The sequence below is a fragment of the Homarus americanus genome, unplaced genomic scaffold, assembly GCF_018991925.1.
Source record: "Homarus americanus isolate GMGI-L3 unplaced genomic scaffold, GMGI_Hamer_2.0 scaffold40248, whole genome shotgun sequence".
NCBI lineage: Eukaryota > Metazoa > Arthropoda > Malacostraca > Decapoda > Nephropidae > Homarus > Homarus americanus.
Window position 1 is genome coordinate 3,495,748 of NW_024712526.1, and position 15,301 is coordinate 3,511,048.

The window sequence follows — 15,301 nt, forward strand, 5'->3', positions numbered from 1 at the left end:
TTAGTTATAAACATTAATTAATTCTCAGATTACCTTTAGGAATTCCTTGTGTGTGTGTGTGTGTGTACGATTCAGCGCCTTCATAGCTCAGTGGCTAGAGCGCTGGTCTAGTAAACCAGAGGCCGGGAGTTCGATTCTCCCTGAAGGCATTGTGGGTATGTCATCAAAATTTTCACATCAGAGCTCACTAACGAAGGGGATATCTTTAATAACTTATATCATTGTATCATACTGTAGCTGGATGATCGTCATACTCGATTCCGAGTTATAGTAAAGTAATAGTCGTAGTACATCACAGTAAAGTAGCAGTAGTACATGACAGCAAAGTAGTAGTATATGAAAATCCTTTAAAACTTGTCTCACACTACCTACAGGAGCACCATAGAAGGTAAATGACGACAACTGTGTAATAATATATGGGTAGAGTCCCAACAAGTGCCTGTAACACTAACTCACTGACTTACAGGGATCAAGTGTATAAGTCAGGCTCCATATATGATGTTACTCTCTTACCCTTATATACAGTACTGTATATATGATATTCGTATGTTATTGGATCTATCTATAATTCTAGTGTGTCAAATAAATATAATGATAGAAAAGATGACATAACCGTAGACATTAACCCCATTGTGACATCCATCTTTGTATCGTAACTTACCTGAGCCAGCTAGACACGTTCACACATCAGCTTTTAGTGAAAATGTTAAACATGCGGGCCATTGAGAATCGAGAACTTGAGTATGCTGGGTCAAATGACAGTCTGTAGGCGAGGGAGGAGCCGGCTCGTTAATTCTGTCTGTGTGCCAGTAAGTGAAGCCTTACTACTAGTCAACTCCGGCTACTTTTTCATTACTCTGTTACATATTTCTCTCTCCCTTATTCTTAATATATACTTTTCTATATTTAGTCACTTTTCTTTTCCTTAATTTCTTTTGAGTCTCTCTTCAAGTTAATGTTATATATTTCATGTACAGTTGCTGACAAAATTCCCTGGACACTTGGCAATATCTGGCATGTAAGTTCTTCAGGATCATTAGGTGAGGCGGGCTGGAATTTTAACGTATTTTCTAAAAAAAATTCTTTGTATGAAGGAGTGTTTCTTTTTCCTCTTGTGATTCTGACATGATATATATCATATGTGCACCAGATATTGCCAAGTGTTCAGGGAATTTTGTCCACAACTGTACCTGAACATGTGCCAGTGTTGGTTAGGTCATCCGCCCTATTTCCCTGGCTCCCCTTTATCAGCAACAGTCTAGTTTCATCCATGTTGTGCATTTGGGTTAGGTTGTAAATGTGTGCCGTCAGAAGACTTTTGTTCTGTATACCCCACAGATAACGTCAACCTGGGGCCTGTTAGATCCAAATACCCAAACCAGGCAAGTTGCCCCAGACAGTCCTGGACATCTTAAAAATCCACGAAGCTAATCGGGTCCTGCCATCTTTGCTTCTTGATTGAAACGATATTTAATTCCAAGTTTTGTTACAAAATCAAACTCAAGTCGCCTTGTGGTATAAATTCAAACAACGCCTTTTCCATTTTTTTTATGTGCCACCAACTCTGCTTCGTATATCAAATCGATGACAGGATGGAATCGCCCAAGTATCGCTGATACTGTACTGGGTTTCCCACTCTCCCACCATAATGAGTACATAAAGTTCTTAGGGGCAGCCAGCTCGTGTTGTTGGGATGCTCTCTGAACAGACGCCAAGGGCATCTTGGCCTTTATTTCATTAATCATCTCCTGAGGAATACCTCTCTCATTTCCTCACGTAATTTCTAGGTAAGGTCTCTGCAATCATAGTATAATACGAATGAGGAGTGAAATGGAATATAAACATATATTGCTATTTGATAATTTATACCAAAATATGCAGGAAAAGCATAATAAAGTATTATGATTCAGTACTGCATTCTTTAAAGGTGTAAATAGGATCCATCTGGGGTAAAACGCTTATAATGTACCTTCCTACACCCAGTAACAAACACTGTGTTGAAGTTTGTTATTTCAAATCCTTCCAACTTTTGGAATTGACATAATTTTAATGAACAAGTAGCGTGCGCACACACTACTACTACTACTACTACTTTGCTGTCACTCGGAATCGAGTATGACGATCATCCAGCTATGATACAATGACATGAATTATTAAGGATGTCACTTCTTTGGTGAGCTCTGAGGTGACTCGAGAGGCCGATACGAGATCGGCAAGGCCGTCCACAGATGTTGCATGTGTGGAGGGCTACATCTAGTGCGGGAGGGGCAGCTTCAGCGCCTTTCCGGTGCTGGCGCTTGTGTGTCTCGGTATGCAGTCGGGCGAACTCGAAAGTATTGACACCCTCTCGTGTGGTGCTCCTCCGAGTGTTACCGTGTGGAGTGATCGTCTCCCAGGTGAGGGGCTCGAATTGGCACTTTTTCAAGTTTGACTATCCTTATAACATTTCTGTTGTCTGCTAGCGTTACGTTTGTCATTCGTTTGATGGCTGTAAAGAAGCTGCTTTAGCAGTCTATTGTCTCCCATGCGGGTAACATGGCCAGTCCAACGTAGTTGTTCATGGATAATGGTAGCCTCGATGCTCCTACAGTTGGTGTCAGCAAGAATGCTGGCATTTGTTCTCTTGTTTTCCCAGCGAACTCGGAGGATGGAACGTAGACTATGTTAGTGAAAGTTTTCAAGTGCCTTGAGGTGCCTCCTGTATGTGACCCATGTCTCACTGCCATATAGCAGGGTGGGGAAGACCACTGCTCGATATACGTGCAACTTTGTGGATAATTTCAGCTCCTTACAGCTGAAGACACGATTTCGGAGTCCGCCCAGGCGTGCGATGCACATCTGATCCGATGCTGAATTTCTTCATCGATGTCTGCGGTGGTGGACAGGTGGGAGCCGAGATACCGAAAGTGGGCAACATTAGAGAGGGTAGTACCGTTAAGCTGGATGGATGGTGGAGGTGTGTCTGAACCAGGGGCAGGTTGAAAGAGAATCTGAGTCTTACTTACATTCACCTCAAGGCCGAAGTGTACATACGCGTCTGCATAGGTGTTCAGGATCTCCTGTAGGTCGTGTTCAGTGTGAGCAACAAGGGTGAGGTCGTCTGTATACTGAAGTTCAGTAATGGATGCTGCCAACACCTTTGTTCTTGCCTGGAGTCGTCTTATTATAAGGGCGGGGAACACGCTGCCAGCATTATAAGGGCGGGGATTTTCTTCTTCTCCCTTATATTCTTATTTCATACTTCTCTCTTTGTCTTATTTCCTTCAGTTGTTCTGTCTAAATATTTCATTTCATAGTTACTTCATAATCTCAGTCCTTTGGTAGTATGGCGAGGGTTAGGGCACATGGGTACTGTAATTCTGGTATCAAGTCAATGGGCAAAATAAAGGTGGATACTGGGAGAAAATGATGCCCCTAATATACTCTAAGAAATGGTTTATTAATATGAAATTGAATTATGGTAAAAGATGTCATTAACATACAACTACAAGGATCAACTCCTTGGCTTTACTCAACTAAAATCCCAAGTGGATACTCTTACTTCTTACAACATTACTGGTGGTATATTTCATTACATATGGCTACAAGACAAATGTACATATGGTACCTTTACTAGAACTGTTGTTAGTACATTTGGAAGATGCACTCACAACACAACACATAATTGCTGATGCTAACAATTTATATGGGTTCACAACCCAACATGGGATAATTATTTTCCGGTTAATTATCCCAACCATATATACCAAATACTGTGGACCAAATAACTTCAAGGAGTGTCCCAGGGTAGAGCACTGGCATCTCAACAAACGAAGATCGCTGTTATGGTCCGTTGAAGTCTGACACGTGGCGAGAGTCGGGGGCTAGTTCCCAAGAGGCGGACTGGAGCAATTCAATCCTGCTGAATCAGCGACGTCGTCCAACACAGCTAACTGTGAGGTAGCCACCGACCCCAGGCAGCCGGTGGGGTGTTCAAATAACCCACACACTGGATCTGGGATAAATGTGGAGACGTCAAGGGAGGGGTATGATGATGACTCAATCACAAACAATCTTTCATCTAGCAACGACAGACGACATTTACGTTATTGTAATTCTTACACTGGGTAAATGACAATTTCACTGTGACAACATGAACACTGATTCACAAAATTGACTAAGTTAAACTGAATGACTATTTTGGCGGGGAACACTCTCACATACCTGAGATAATTTGTAGATGTCAAGGAAGGGATTTTCTCTCCTTCACGCACACGTTTATATACGACGTTAGTTGCCAGAAGTGGCTACTCACGCAATGACAGAAATTACATTCAAATCAACTGCTACACATTCAAAGATGACCCTCAGTTGACACCGCTCTGGCGAATTTCTAAAGTTGATTTGCATAAACTAATTAGAGATTGAGCTTGCAGGAAAAAGTGGAAATATATACGTTGACAACTGAAGTACCCTAAATGGGCGGGACTTATGGAGAGGGAAAACGTGTTTCTTCCTAGGGATAACTCGCCAGTTATCCACATGTTTTGCGGCCGTAGAGTATAATAAGAATCAACAGGTTTCAAACAGACAGCCGTCATTGTGACCATGACACAGCTCCCCCTTTCCCCAAGATTCTTATTATGTGGTAACGTTCGCTAAACATGTACAATAGTTACACAGATTCTTTAAATAACTGTTACCTTTTGTCATGGTTTCACACTACATACAATCATAACAACACATCAGGACTATTACAGGCATCTGGCACAAAAAGGCATACAAAGCAAGAACACAATGGTTACATACGAGGTCTGTCCGGAAAGTATCCAGCCATTTACTATTAAAAAAAATTATGCTTACCTAGGAAAATGGCGCCTTAGTCCCCTTCAAGGTACTCCCCTTGGGACCTCACACATTTCTCCCAGCGTCACTCCCACCAAAACAGTCTGCAAAGTCCTCTTTCGGGATCTCCATCAGCTGCCTCGTCGCATTTTCCTTAATCTCGTCCAGGCCAAACAATAACGAAGGAGTACTACATCGAAGTTTTTCGCCGGCTGAGGGATGCTGTAAGAAGAAACGACTGCAGCTGTGGGCAAGTGGTGACTGGCAGGTTCTTCACGTCTCTTGCAGGGTTTATTGGCAAAACATCACATCACCCAGGTCTCTCAGCCCCCCTACAGCCCAGATTTGGCTCCCTGCGATTTCTGGCTTTTCTCAAAGCTAAAATCGCCATTGAGAGGGAGGAGATATCAGACCATGGACGAGATTAAAGAGAATGCGACGAGGCAGCAGATGGAGATCACGAAAGAGGACTTTGCAGACTGTTTTGAAAAGTGGAAGGGACGCTGGGAGAAGTGTGTGTTTGTAAATGTGTATGTGTTTTTAGCTGGGTGCCTCGCTGCCCCAGACAAGACCAGCAGGGGATCTCCGAGTAGCAGTGGGCCCCAGAGGGACAGCGTATAGGCCAACCGGCATGTGGACACGTTCTGGCGTCTCCCAACCACCGCCCCACTGCCTTGCAGATTAACCTTGGTAGGTATAAGTCTACGGGAGTAAACCCCAAACGAAAAATCTGCGATGGAACCTCGCATCAGGCAGACATGCTTACAGAGCTTCAGTAAGACCCCCAATGGCGAAATAGATGGAAGAGGTGACCAACACAGGAACCCAACAGCTACACCATCGGATGAAGGCAATGCAAGATGGACAGGCTACTATCGGCAGCGCATTGCAACTTTTCCTCTCCCCAGGATCAGGTAAAGGGAGAGCCAAGATGTGTGGTTGCAGCCTGCGTTCCTGTCTCACCACATAAATCAACTCGTGCACAGCTCATCACACTTTCCATCATCATCAGAACAGTCACCGAACAAATGATAAACTTAACGCTGGCGGACAACTGAAAAGGCTTAAGGATAGTCTTAAGACAAACCTAAAAAAGTGCCAAATCGACCACCCCTCACTTGGGAGACGATTACTTCACATTGTAACACTTGGAGGAGCACCACACAAGAAGGTGTCAATACTTTCGAGTTAGCCCGACTGCATACCGAAGCACACAAGCGCCAGCACTGGAAAGGTGCTGCCAGCATCCCTACCCGCACCAGAAGTAGCCCTCCACACATGCAATATCTCTGGACGGTCCTTCCGGTCCCATGTCAGCGTCTCTAGTCATCTGAGAGCTCACCAACGAAGGTGACATCCTTAATAACTCACATCATTGTATCTTAGCTGGATGATCGTCATACTCGATTCCGAGTGACAGCAAAGTAGTAGTAATAGTATGATATCCGAGAGCATGTGAACGATTATCCAAGAATTTATAATTTTTGCGACATTTCGAAAGTAGTTGGAAAATCATACTAAAAACGCTCCTCTCTTTCTGTGAGTCTTACCTGGAGTATTCATCAATCAAAACAAAGTTGAGGTACCATTTGGAAGTTGAGGATGATGTGAGCTGGGCACAAGCAGACTTGTTGATGAGAACTTTTCGCTAAATTGTAAAATTTTAAGTGTGATGATTCAGTTAGTTATCTCATGTATTAGTCAGCATGTTTACGTCACCTGGTCACGGTGTTTGTTTACCTTATTTACCTATTTACCATTTTTATGTTCATCTCAGTAACTTTAATATCACTTTCTCTGTAGGTTATATGGTGATTGATGCCATATTGTAGCTTGGTCAACTTTATGCTAATGAATGGTCTAGTGAGCTTATTATTATTATTATTATTATTATTATTATTATTATTATTATTATTTGTAGTTGTAGTAATAGTAGCAGTAGCAGTATTAGTAGTAGTAGGTGGAAAATGATAATGTTAGGGCAGCTGCAGGGAACCTGCAAGTATGTGTTGGCCACCAGGCTGGGGGGGGAAGCTGCCATTCATGCCATGAGAAAGATATTTGAGCAGCATGATTGTGAAGCAGTACTCATGGTTGACGCTTCCAACGCATTCAACATAATCAACCGCAAGCTACACTGCACAACATCAAGGTCAAGTGTCCAAGCATTGTAATGTATGTTGAAAACACCTACAGGAACCCATCAAACCTCTATATAACAAGCTCCAGGGCCCTAAAAGGAGATACCACCAAACAGTCAACTGAGAGAACAATGCAGGGGGACCCTGTCACCATGGCAATGCACACACTGGCCTATCCGTGCTCCAACACACAATAAAATTTGAAACAATGGAGATCAAGCAAGTGGTTTATGCTGACGACCTTACAGGAGCAGGAAAAGTGGAGGACATCAAAAAGTGGTGGGACCTGGTAACATCACGTGGTCCACAAATAGGGTACCACCCAAATGCTAGTAAGTCCTTCCTCATTGTAAAGCCAGAACACAATGAACAGGTAATGGAGGTGTTCGGTGGAAGTGTGGTCAAAATAACAAAGGAGGACCAAAGACACCAAGGTGCGGTAATCGGCACGAATGACTTCAAGACCGAGTACATAACGGGAAAGGTAAATGAGTTGGTGAAGGAAATTCAAGCTCTGTCGGATATTGCTAAAACAGAGCCACATTCACCCATGGAGTCAAGCATCGCTTGAATTACCTGATGCCCACTATTCCTGATATCGGACCCCTCCTCCGCCCTCTGGGAGAAGCTATCAGTGTTATTTTTATTCCAAAATTAGTGAAACACTTTCACTTAACCCCAACAGAAAGGCCAATCCTTGCACTACCATCGAGACTGGGGGGAATGGGAATGACCAATCCAGAGGAGATTGCTGCCACCGAACATCAGAACTCTGTCTAGCTCACGGCAGCCCTCACTGAGCACATAATAACTCGGATTGCAACAAGTGAGGTGGATACCAACGAATTAAACAAGATTCGACGGTCCATTACGACAGATCGACAGCATAACCAAAGTGATAAACTGCAGCAACTGATGTTGCAATTGCCATTGAACATGGGGGGAAAAAATAGCTATAGCGCAGGAGGTGGGCGCCTCGAACTGGCCAACAACGTTACCGATTAGGGCAAATGTTTCAGCCTTAATAAACAAGAATTCACAGATGCCATTTCTCTCAGGTACAGTAGGCCAGTAGAAGGTTTGCCCTCCTCATGCGTGTGTGGCTCTTCTTATGACATTGACCACGCCATGGTGTGCAAGAAAGGGGGCGCTGTATGCATGAGGCATGACGAAGTAAGGGATCTCAGCAAATTTCCTGAAGGAAATCTGCCACGACGTCCCGGTGGAACCGCCCCTCTTTCCATTGGACGATGAGAACCTCCGTCATAGGACTTCCAACACATCTAACGAAGCCCGTGTGGACGTCAGCGCTCGAGGATTCTGGACACGGGGACAGCGGGCTTTCTTTGATATCAGGATATTCGACCCCATGGCCGCATGTTACCGTAAGTTGTCTCTCGATGCTGAACACAAGAGGAACGAGAACGACAAGATTAGGGCGTATTCGCAGAGAATTCAGAATGTAGATCAGGTCAGCTTCACTCCTCTGGTGTTCACAACCTCTGGCGGGATGGGACCAAGTGGAGGACGCTTCTACACAAGACTGACGGAGGTGTTGGCCGAGCAGAAGCAGCAGCCCAGAAGTTACGTTACAGACTGGTTGAGATGTCGACTGTCCTTCTCTCTGCTTAGGTCTGCATGCTTTGCCTCAGGGAAACGAGATCGTCGGCCCCAAAGCCGACAACAGTCACAGATATTGACTATGAGGCAACTGTCACTGATTGCCTCATAGATTTGCAGCTTAACTAACTCAACACAGCTAGGGTAGCTACTTTTGTATTAGGATATTTAATTTAATTTTAAGATAATAAAATGGCGATAGTAATAGTAGTGGTAGTAGTAGTAGAGTTGAAAGTAAAAGTGTATCGGTGGTAAAAGCAATGTTAGTAATTTGATTTTAACTGCTACTACTACTACTCTACTACTACTACTACTACTACTACTACTACTCTACTACTACTACTACTACTTTTTTTTAATGGTCTCCATCCTTCCCTTATAGCTACACCTTCGCCATCATTTTATTACCATAAAATTAAATATCCTAATACATAAGTAGCTATCCTAGCTGTGTTGAGTTAGTTGAGCTGCAGATCTGTGGCATTCAGTGACTGTTGCCTCATAGTCAATATCTGCAACTGTTGTCGACTTTGGGGCCGATGCTCTCGTTCTCCTGAGGCAGAGCAAAGCCGGCGTAAGGAGAGAGAAGGACAGTCGACATTTCATCCAGGCTGTAACATTACTTCTGGGCTGCTGCTTCTGTTCGGATAACACCTCAAGCACCTCCGCGAGTCTGGCGTAGAAGCATCTTGCACTTGGTTCCATCCCACCAGAGGTTGTGAGCACTAGAAGAGTGAAGCTGCCTTGATCAACGTTCTGAATTCTCTCCCCGTATTCCCTTATCTTGTCGTTCTCGTTCCTCCTGTGTGCAGCATCGAAAGCTAAGTTACTACTACTACAGTACTACTACTACTACTACTGCTGCTGCTACTACATGTCTATTATAATTGCTGCTATTGTAATTTTGGTGTATACGTCAGTGTTGATGCCTTGGCTAAGCCGAGGTCTGACGAGAATTAAAATCCCGAGGAGAAAGTTTATTCAGAAATATCAATACAAGAACAGATTTGCATGTAAATTGCAACTAGAGTAATTCCTCCATGTGGCAATAAGGTGTAGAGAGAGACATTTACTCTAGATCTTCCCCAGCAGGAAAGATGAAGGCTTCCACCAGTAAGCAGAGCGAAGCTAACTCACTCGACCCCCAGGATGAGCGGTAGGTTCACGTCACGTTATTGTCTCCACCTCCCACATACACACTGTTGACGACGAGAGCTTCCAGACCTCCGTAAATGGATAAAACATAGTTTTCCTCTAATAAAAATAGTGCGCGAATGTTAATAGATCAGCAGACACCACTCACTCTAAGGGGGGGGGGGTCTTTGTTTCCTTTTGATGCTTCAACTCTTCAACCAATTGGATTTAGATTTTGCATCACTTTCTTCAGTTGTGTTCGGTGAGGCGTGTGGTACTTTAAGGAGGCAAGAATTCAAAGTTGAAAGTTTGCCGCCATATTAGGGGAAATCTACCATTCTCTCCGACTTTAATGGATAACAGATGAAACTTGAGTGATCCTTTCTACTGACTCAAGACATCCAGTACAGCGGAGATGTTTTGAGTCTTCGGAGGTGTGACATAACCTGCATGTGACCTTCAAGATCTATCTCACGTAGTCTGAGTTTTCTTCTGTATTTTGATTCATACTTTAACATACGTATAGTGGCTTCTACTCTGCCCTTCAGCTTGTGTTATAATTCTTTCTATAGGTGGTCGCTCAGGACAGATGGAGACTCACCTGACGACGATCTCATCTACACCGTGGAGGACGTCCCCCCCTGGTACCTGTCTATCTTCTTCGGCTTCCAGGTGAGGAGAGAGAGGCACACACACACACACACACACACACACACAAACATAGTGTAAACTGGTGGATGACGAGAGGCTGGCAAAAGTTCTCATTGAATGAGAGTCAGTCATGATTATTACCAATCAATGGTCCAGCTTATGCAGGCAAAATGATGATGTCCCGAATTAGTTGAAGCATTATCTAAATACACTAAGTCAACAAGAGAGGAATCCCAAACACACTTGTTCTCCGCATGACGTCACGAGTCTCTGGACTCCTCAGTGAGAGCAAGATCCAAAGAATATGAGGTCACGTAGCTGTACACCGCTCGCTTCACCCGGGAACATTTAGCGTAGTTGTCATACTTGCTTTTCCTTCCTAAGTTTCATGACAGTTGCGGACGTCACCAAACCTGTGTGGGAGTTCAGTGAGTGAAAATAGATCCATCCACACTTACCGTGTCTCTGTTTATAAACTTTTTCCTTATTTCCTTTTCTTTTCACTTAATTTGTTTTCAAGATTGTAAATGATGAAAACTGTCCTCGTTTTAAAATAATGGAATATTAGTAGTTTCTAATGTGAAAGGTTTTACAGTAATTGTATATAAATGTTCATCGTGGACTTGGTGGCAGTGATTAATAAGAGTGAATAATATCCTCCAGAGTAGGTTTGTTAACACAGAGCAAGACCCGACACGGCCAAGATCTGGCGCGTGACGTCATAGGGGACCTACGTCCTACTTACTTTACCTTTATCCTCTTCACCACTGATCGGCTCGTCAGCCGCTTGGGCGATCGGTCATGTCTCTGTTACGCACTGTTGGCAAGTACTGGGCATGCACCGGCTCCTGAATGTACCTGAACCTGCTCCAGTGTTGGTCAAGTCTTATCTTGAAAGAGCTCACACTCGGTGCCGTCACAACACTTTCTGGTAGATTGTTCCAAGAGTTCACAACTCTCACTCCGAAAAAGTTTGCCCTCACAGTTTTCTGGACTTGCGGCTTTTTCAATCTTGAGCTGTGACCCCTTGTGGGTCGAGCGTCCGCCAGCTCCAAGTAAGGACACTCGTCTGAGTAGTGCCCCTTGAGATGCTTATACACCTCAATTAGGTCACCCCTTGTTCGTCTGTAGTATAAGCTAGGCAAGTTCAGGCGCTCCAATCTCTCAAGGTAGCTGAGGTGACGAAGGGCAGGCACCAGTCTGGTGGCCCTCCTTTGAGCATTTTCAACCAAATGACAGCCCCGAGCGTATCTCGGGGACCAGACGGGGTGACAGTACTCCAGATGGGGAAGCACTTCACTCTTGAAGATCGTTACCTCTTATAAGACCCAATAATTTATTTGCCTGATTTACCTTCTTCTCGCAATGGCCCGAGAACTTCAGCTCATTGTCAACATACACACCTAGGTCCTTCTCACATTCAGTCTCAAATAGTGCAGTTTCTTCTTCCCGTTGGGACATATGATACGCCTCCTTACCGTTGGTACGCCCCAGGTGCGTCCTCATACACTTCCTGACATTGAATCTCAGCAGCCATTTCTGCGACCATTCTTGGAGCCCACAGAGGTCCTTCTGCAGCTCTTCACAGTCCGCTTGGTTCTTGATTTCCCGAAATAACTTGGCGTCATCGGCAAACATTTGTATGGAGGAGTGTACAAGGTCAGGAATGTCATTTATGAAACAAACAAACAACAGCGGGCCCAACACACTGCCCTGTGGTACCCCGCTTGTGACGGATACGGATGATGATTTCGTGCCATTAATCACCACACACTGCTTGCGGTCGTGTAAAAAGTCTGCTATCCACACTAGGTCATTTCTCCGAATTCCGTACCCTTCCAATTGGCAAAATCTAGGTAAATATTGTCGATATTGCCTCCCCGTTCCAGAATATGGGTCCAAATATCCAATACCTTGAGCAATTGTGTTAAGCAGGAGCGCCCTGGCATAAAACCGTGTTGGCAATCCTTTACAAGGTTGTTTCGTAGTAGATGTTCCATCGCGGCATCTCTGATAATACTCTCAAGTACTTTACATACTATGCTGGTCAGGCTCACCGGTCTATAGTTGTTCGTGGAGTGACGATCGCCCTTCTTGAAGATAGGACTCACATAAGCCACTTTCCATTCACTGGGGACCTTTTGTTCATCCAGGCATTTACAAAACAGGATCTTAAGGGGCTCGGCAAGCTCGTTGCTCAACTTTCTTAGCACTCTAGGATGCACATTGTCAGGGCCGGGACTGTTATGGACCTTTAGCTTTGACAGTTTATTTCTAATACCCTCTTCTGTGAACACAATGAGGGTCAGTGCTGTGTCGAACCGTCTGTCCTCAAACGCAGGAAGGTTAATCGCATCCTCTCTTGTGAACACCGAGGGAAAGAAGCTGTTCAATGCCTCAGCTTTATCCTGGTCAGAATCTGCATAACTACTATCTTCAAGCCTCAGGTCTGATACTCCTACTCGCGTTTTTAATTTCGACTTTGCATAGCTGTAAAACGCCTTTGGGTTTGACTTGACCTCGCTTGCAACCGGCCTCGTGTTTTTACACCATGAGTTAAAGCTTGACCTTATAAATTGAGTGGGCGGGACAACAATAATAAATATACCCGTCTTTCCACTGGGGCTTCTATAAAATTAACACAATTAACAAACAATCAAGGATGGTTGGAGGAACGAAATATAGAAGATACAAATTAATATGGTGTTGGAGAATATTGATGAAAAAGAAGTAAAAAAAATGATGATTGGTAAAATCTATAGCCGGTAACCATTCTTATCGGTCATGCACTCTGCCAGGTGGAATACTGCTGTCATCTTTGGGCTGTGCGTGGTGTTGTGGCACTTAGCCTACTCGATTCGGTGCAGAAACAAGCTACCAAAACATTTATTTATAATAACCTTACAAGAAAATTTCAGGCATTAAACGTTCAGAGAGATACAGTACCTCATTACTCTCCCTGTTGTATAGATATTCCAGGTTCAGTGTTGTGACGAGCTGCCCTCACCAGTGTCACCACCCACGAGAGCATCTCGGTATCTGTAGAACCTCTGTTCCAGCGATTTTCAACCAATGTGCCGCGGCACATTAGTGTGCCGCGAAGCATCCGTAGGTGTGCCGCGAGAGTTTAAATAGCATTTGGATAGCAGACTGGACAAAAATCTTGGCAGTTTAATTCTACAACGTTTGTCGCTACTGAGTAAAAACATTGAAAAGTATTTCCCATCACTTGATGTATCTTCCTTGGACTGGGCGAGAGATCCGTTTGTGGTAAGTGCGTGCGAGTCAGCAGGATTAACTGTTGCCGAAGAGGATGAGCTGACGGAAATCAGAAACGACAGAGAACTGAAACTGAAGCACCTATCAACAGATTTGACTTAATTCTGGTTGTTCCTTAGAGAGGAATACACCATCATTACAAAGAAGGCAATTGAAGCACTTCTTCCTTTCTCCACATCGTGTGAAGCTGGCTTCTCTGCTATGAACACAATGAAAAGCAGGAACAGGTCGAAGCTTCAAACACTGGAGGAGGACTTGAGGGTATGCCTGTCAACCATTCGACCTCGGACAAGGAACATCATGAGACAACACCAAGCACAGGTTTCCCACTGATATTTTCATGTAAGCAAAGGCCTTTTATTTTTACTCATGTTTGTATTTGAATACAATCTACAGAATATCTGAAAGTTTCATATTATTTTTTAATGTATGGCATCTTTTTCAATGACATCTTGTTTCAATGTGTAGTGATAACAAATATGCACAAAACTTTCAAATTATTTTGAAAACCATGATCAAGAATATACTTTTGGTAATAAAAATAATAAATTATTAGGTTTTTTAAATTATGAACACATTCTTATCATTCATTTTCTTTTAAATGATCAAATCTATCCTTAAATACTGATGGTGTGCCTCGACCATTTTAGTGCCTGGCTCACTGTGTCGTGAGATGAAAAAGGTTGAAAATCACTGCTCTGTTCTCATGTATACCCCGGATTAGTACAGCAGGTTACTGTGTGGAGCTCCCTGCTGTGTCTTATAACCTCCACCAGTTTATATCATCCAGCCTCAAATATCTTCAGCCTTTAATAAAAGGACGACGCGGACGCCTCGGTGAATAAATCTAACAACGACTCTTGTTGGCTCTCTCCCTGTACTTTTTGTTGTTGTTGAAGAAATGGGAATGAAAACAGTGTTGTCAGATGTTGTTTATAAAAACTCTGAATTTATCGTAGTTGACATAAGAAATAATATGACAACGGAAAATTTAATTTGAATAATAAGCAAAGCCTTTGAGGATGAGGACAACACAAGAAAACTTGTAATCCGGATGAAATGATAAAGATTGACAGTGGTGGAGAGAACGCAGAGAAGCATGAACTAAAGTCAATCATCTACACACACAATACAAAATATTCAGTATAATAAAAACACCTTGAGAATGGGGATAACTCATTGGGCAATGTAATTATTTTAAGTTCCTCCTCTTCTTGTGTCCTTCAGCACTACCTGACGATGGCTGGGGGCACCGTAGCCATCCCCATCCTGGTGGCATCCTTCCTCTGTATGTCAGAGGACGACCCAGCAAGGGGGGCTCTCGTTTCCACCGTTTTCTTCCATTCTGGCATCGTCACCCTCCTGCAGACAACCTTCGGCGTCAGGTACTGCCACATGAGCTCCTCTGCAATTCTACGAAATGTTTCTGTGCAATGTGAAGAATATTAATTGACATTTTAATTTCAGTTTCTTTTGTTTTAATCTAAAAATCAACAACATAGATACAAGGACAGCTACATAAACATATATATATATATATATATATATATATATATATATATATATATATATATATATATATATATATATATATATATATATATATATATATATATATATATATATATATATATATATACCGTCAGTAAACT

At 43.2% G+C, this 15,301-nt stretch overlaps 1 protein-coding gene and 1 non-coding gene across 2 annotated transcripts in view; both read left to right on the forward strand.

The window, feature by feature from the left end:
- LOC121860952 (solute carrier family 23 member 2-like) overlaps nt 1–15,301 on the forward strand; it is a 36,968-nt gene that overhangs the window by 7,350 nt on the left and 14,317 nt on the right. Inside the window, exons 2-4 of the mRNA XM_042358358.1 lie at nt 9,678–9,741; nt 10,292–10,391; nt 14,877–15,034. Coding sequence (XP_042214292.1) covers nt 9,683–9,741; nt 10,292–10,391; nt 14,877–15,034 — 317 coding nt within the window. The 5' untranslated portion in view covers nt 9,678–9,682. The remainder of the gene's footprint in view (nt 1–9,677; nt 9,742–10,291; nt 10,392–14,876; nt 15,035–15,301) is intronic.
- Nucleotides 77–149, forward strand: Trnat-agu. The gene has a single exon. It is a non-coding gene; the product is annotated as a tRNA-Thr (tRNA).